Source organism: Hipposideros armiger, unplaced genomic scaffold (assembly GCF_001890085.2).
Source record: "Hipposideros armiger isolate ML-2016 unplaced genomic scaffold, ASM189008v1 scaffold_120, whole genome shotgun sequence".
In the NCBI taxonomy this organism is placed as follows: Eukaryota; Metazoa; Chordata; class Mammalia; order Chiroptera; family Hipposideridae; genus Hipposideros; species Hipposideros armiger.
In genome coordinates, this window is record NW_017731470.1 from 143529 (window position 1) to 145966 (window position 2438).

The following is a 2438-nucleotide window of genomic DNA, read 5'->3' on the forward strand; positions in this document are numbered from 1 at the left end:
CACAGAGAGGTTAATCAGCTCATAGGGGCAGAAAATGCAGCCCAGTTTGCCTCTAGGGACCAAGCATGACCTTAAGTTGAATACGTATACTGATTAGAAGAGTGTAAACTCCTTAGGCCTGGTTTTCTAAAATCTGGCTCTAATCTTTATTTCTAAAAAATTCTCTCAGCCCTCCTTATCAAGAAATCTATGCTCAAAGACACTACTTCATGCTGCCTAGAACACAATTTATATTATCCCACCTCTGAACTTTATTCCAGGCTTTTTGTGTTTCCCACCCTACTGAAAACACTTCTCTTAACTAAATTCTATCAATCCTTCCATTGAGCTCAAGGCCAGCCTCTCTATAGAGTCTTTAACAGAAGGCTAAATTATATAATAGCTATCATTTTTGTTGCCATGAAATATATAATACTTTTATTATAAACTTACATTCATTAAAAGTACATACTGAGTTCTAGCTGCCAGGCATAGCATGGGTACTAAGTATAGAAAAAAGGAATAAGCAGATTCCAGTCCTAGATCTCATAATTTAGCCTAGTTAAATGTTTTTTGTGTTGTTCTGGAGGCAGTACAACTGGATTATAATTGCTGATGAGCTAATTCTGCTCATCGTTCTCCCACAGCACCCACGTCACTGTCTTGAACAGTTCTACATAAATATTTAAGGGCTTAATGGTTCACCCTAAAAAGAGAACTACAAACTAAACTACTATAGGCCACCATATTTGCCTTTCTAAATACAATAATGAAATCTAATAGCATAACTTCCTCTCACTTGTTTTACCGGAACTCAACACCAAAACAAAAGCATGCCCGAGTCCATACTGATTTTCCCAGAGCTGCTTCTGCCTTTTACATTAAGGAGATTTCCCTTCATTTGCCTTATTCAGAAATAAAACAAAAAAGAAAGCAAAGATGTATTATTCAAAAGCCCTCTCATTCACTTATATCATACTATGCTATACCAATATTATAGGGATAAACGATAGTCCATGACAGAAGTCTTTTTGTTTTAATTGTGAAAATAAAAAGCAATGGATTACATTTCAACCTCAAACCTAGTCACGTTTTGGGCTAGATAATTCTGTGTTGTAGAGGGCAGTCCCATGAACCGTAGGACGCATAGCAGCATCTCTGGTCTCCATCTACTACAGTAGAAGCAATATTTAAAAACGTCTCCAGACACTACCAGATATCCCTTAAGGGACAAAATTATCCAGGTGAGAACCACAGCTGCATTTTATAAATATAAATTAATTAATTACTTACTCTATGAGTGCTTAAACTGTCAATAGTGAAATATACTTACATTCGGAGATCCATAATTCTCAAAGTACTGTCTTTGGTGTGGATTAACAAACGTTTCCCATTGGGATGAACCTCCAAATAACTTATTGGAATCCCCTTAAACTCACTCTCTTTAATTTCCTAAAATAAAAAAAATTAAAAAAAGATTACAAATAATTACCACTGTAAAGTTTGTCTAATGTTAAGCCCTTTAGAGAGTATAAAAGAATAAAATTAATTTTAAGACATCATTTTCAATTGTACTATACAGTATGCTTTAAAATTGTTTAAAAGGATTCCCAGTAATTTCAATCTAAGTTTGAAAATAAAGCTGATGACAGTATTTTTTGGTTGTTATGTAACACCACATTAGTATGTGTTTTTGTAGTATTTTCCCAAAAAAGAAGCACTTCCTGCAAACTTATCTTCTAACATTGCATTTTCTGTTTATCATTATATTAAAAAAATTCTATTTTTCACAAATACAAAAGTAAGTACAGAATTAACTTTCAAGTTCTATTTCAGTCTCAGGTTATTTCTTCATACACTTACTTTCACTTGTCCTGAAAATGGTATGTTATCAGTAGACAATTCTGAAATCATTTAATTTAGATTATAATTTTAAGTGGGTTTGTTTTTTGTTATTTATAGTTATTTAAGGCAGCAATAGAAGACACCTGATTAATGATGTCAAGAAAGACATAAACACTGAAGGAGAATCTGCCTGAACAAGCCTTGCTAATTATATAGAATAATTACCGAATTTTCTGGTTTGCGTTACCAGGGAAAAAAAACAATTACAAATGCAAAACTGCTTAGACTGAACTCCACAGAGTCAAAGGGAAGTATGCTTTAACCTGCAGGCAGAATTATGAATTTTCCTTCTCCATAAGGACCCCTTATTATTTTTTGCTCCCTTCTAGTGCAGTCTCCTCTTCAAAGGTGGGCTGGCACCAGCAAAGGTAGGGTACAAAATGTTACAGTTCCAATTATCAGCAGCTGAGCCCTTGCTATAGCTATCTGACACCAAGGCCTGCAGTCAGCTCCTTTTCAAAAAGCTACAGAAAAAACCCAACACTGACATCACAGATGGTGGTTTTACTGAGCTGAACAACCACTTGAGGGTGGGGATGCACTGTTGGGGGCTT

At 34.9% G+C, this 2438-nt stretch overlaps 1 protein-coding gene across 1 annotated transcript in view; it reads right to left on the reverse strand.

Annotated features, from left to right (window-relative positions):
• The window catches only part of AHI1 (Abelson helper integration site 1), a 195937-nt gene that overhangs the window by 129480 nt on the left and 64019 nt on the right, over window positions 1–2438 (reverse strand). Inside the window, exon 16 of the mRNA XM_019648087.1 lies at window positions 1313–1431. Within this exon, the coding sequence (XP_019503632.1) occupies window positions 1313–1431 (119 nt within the window). The remainder of the gene's footprint in view (window positions 1–1312; window positions 1432–2438) is intronic.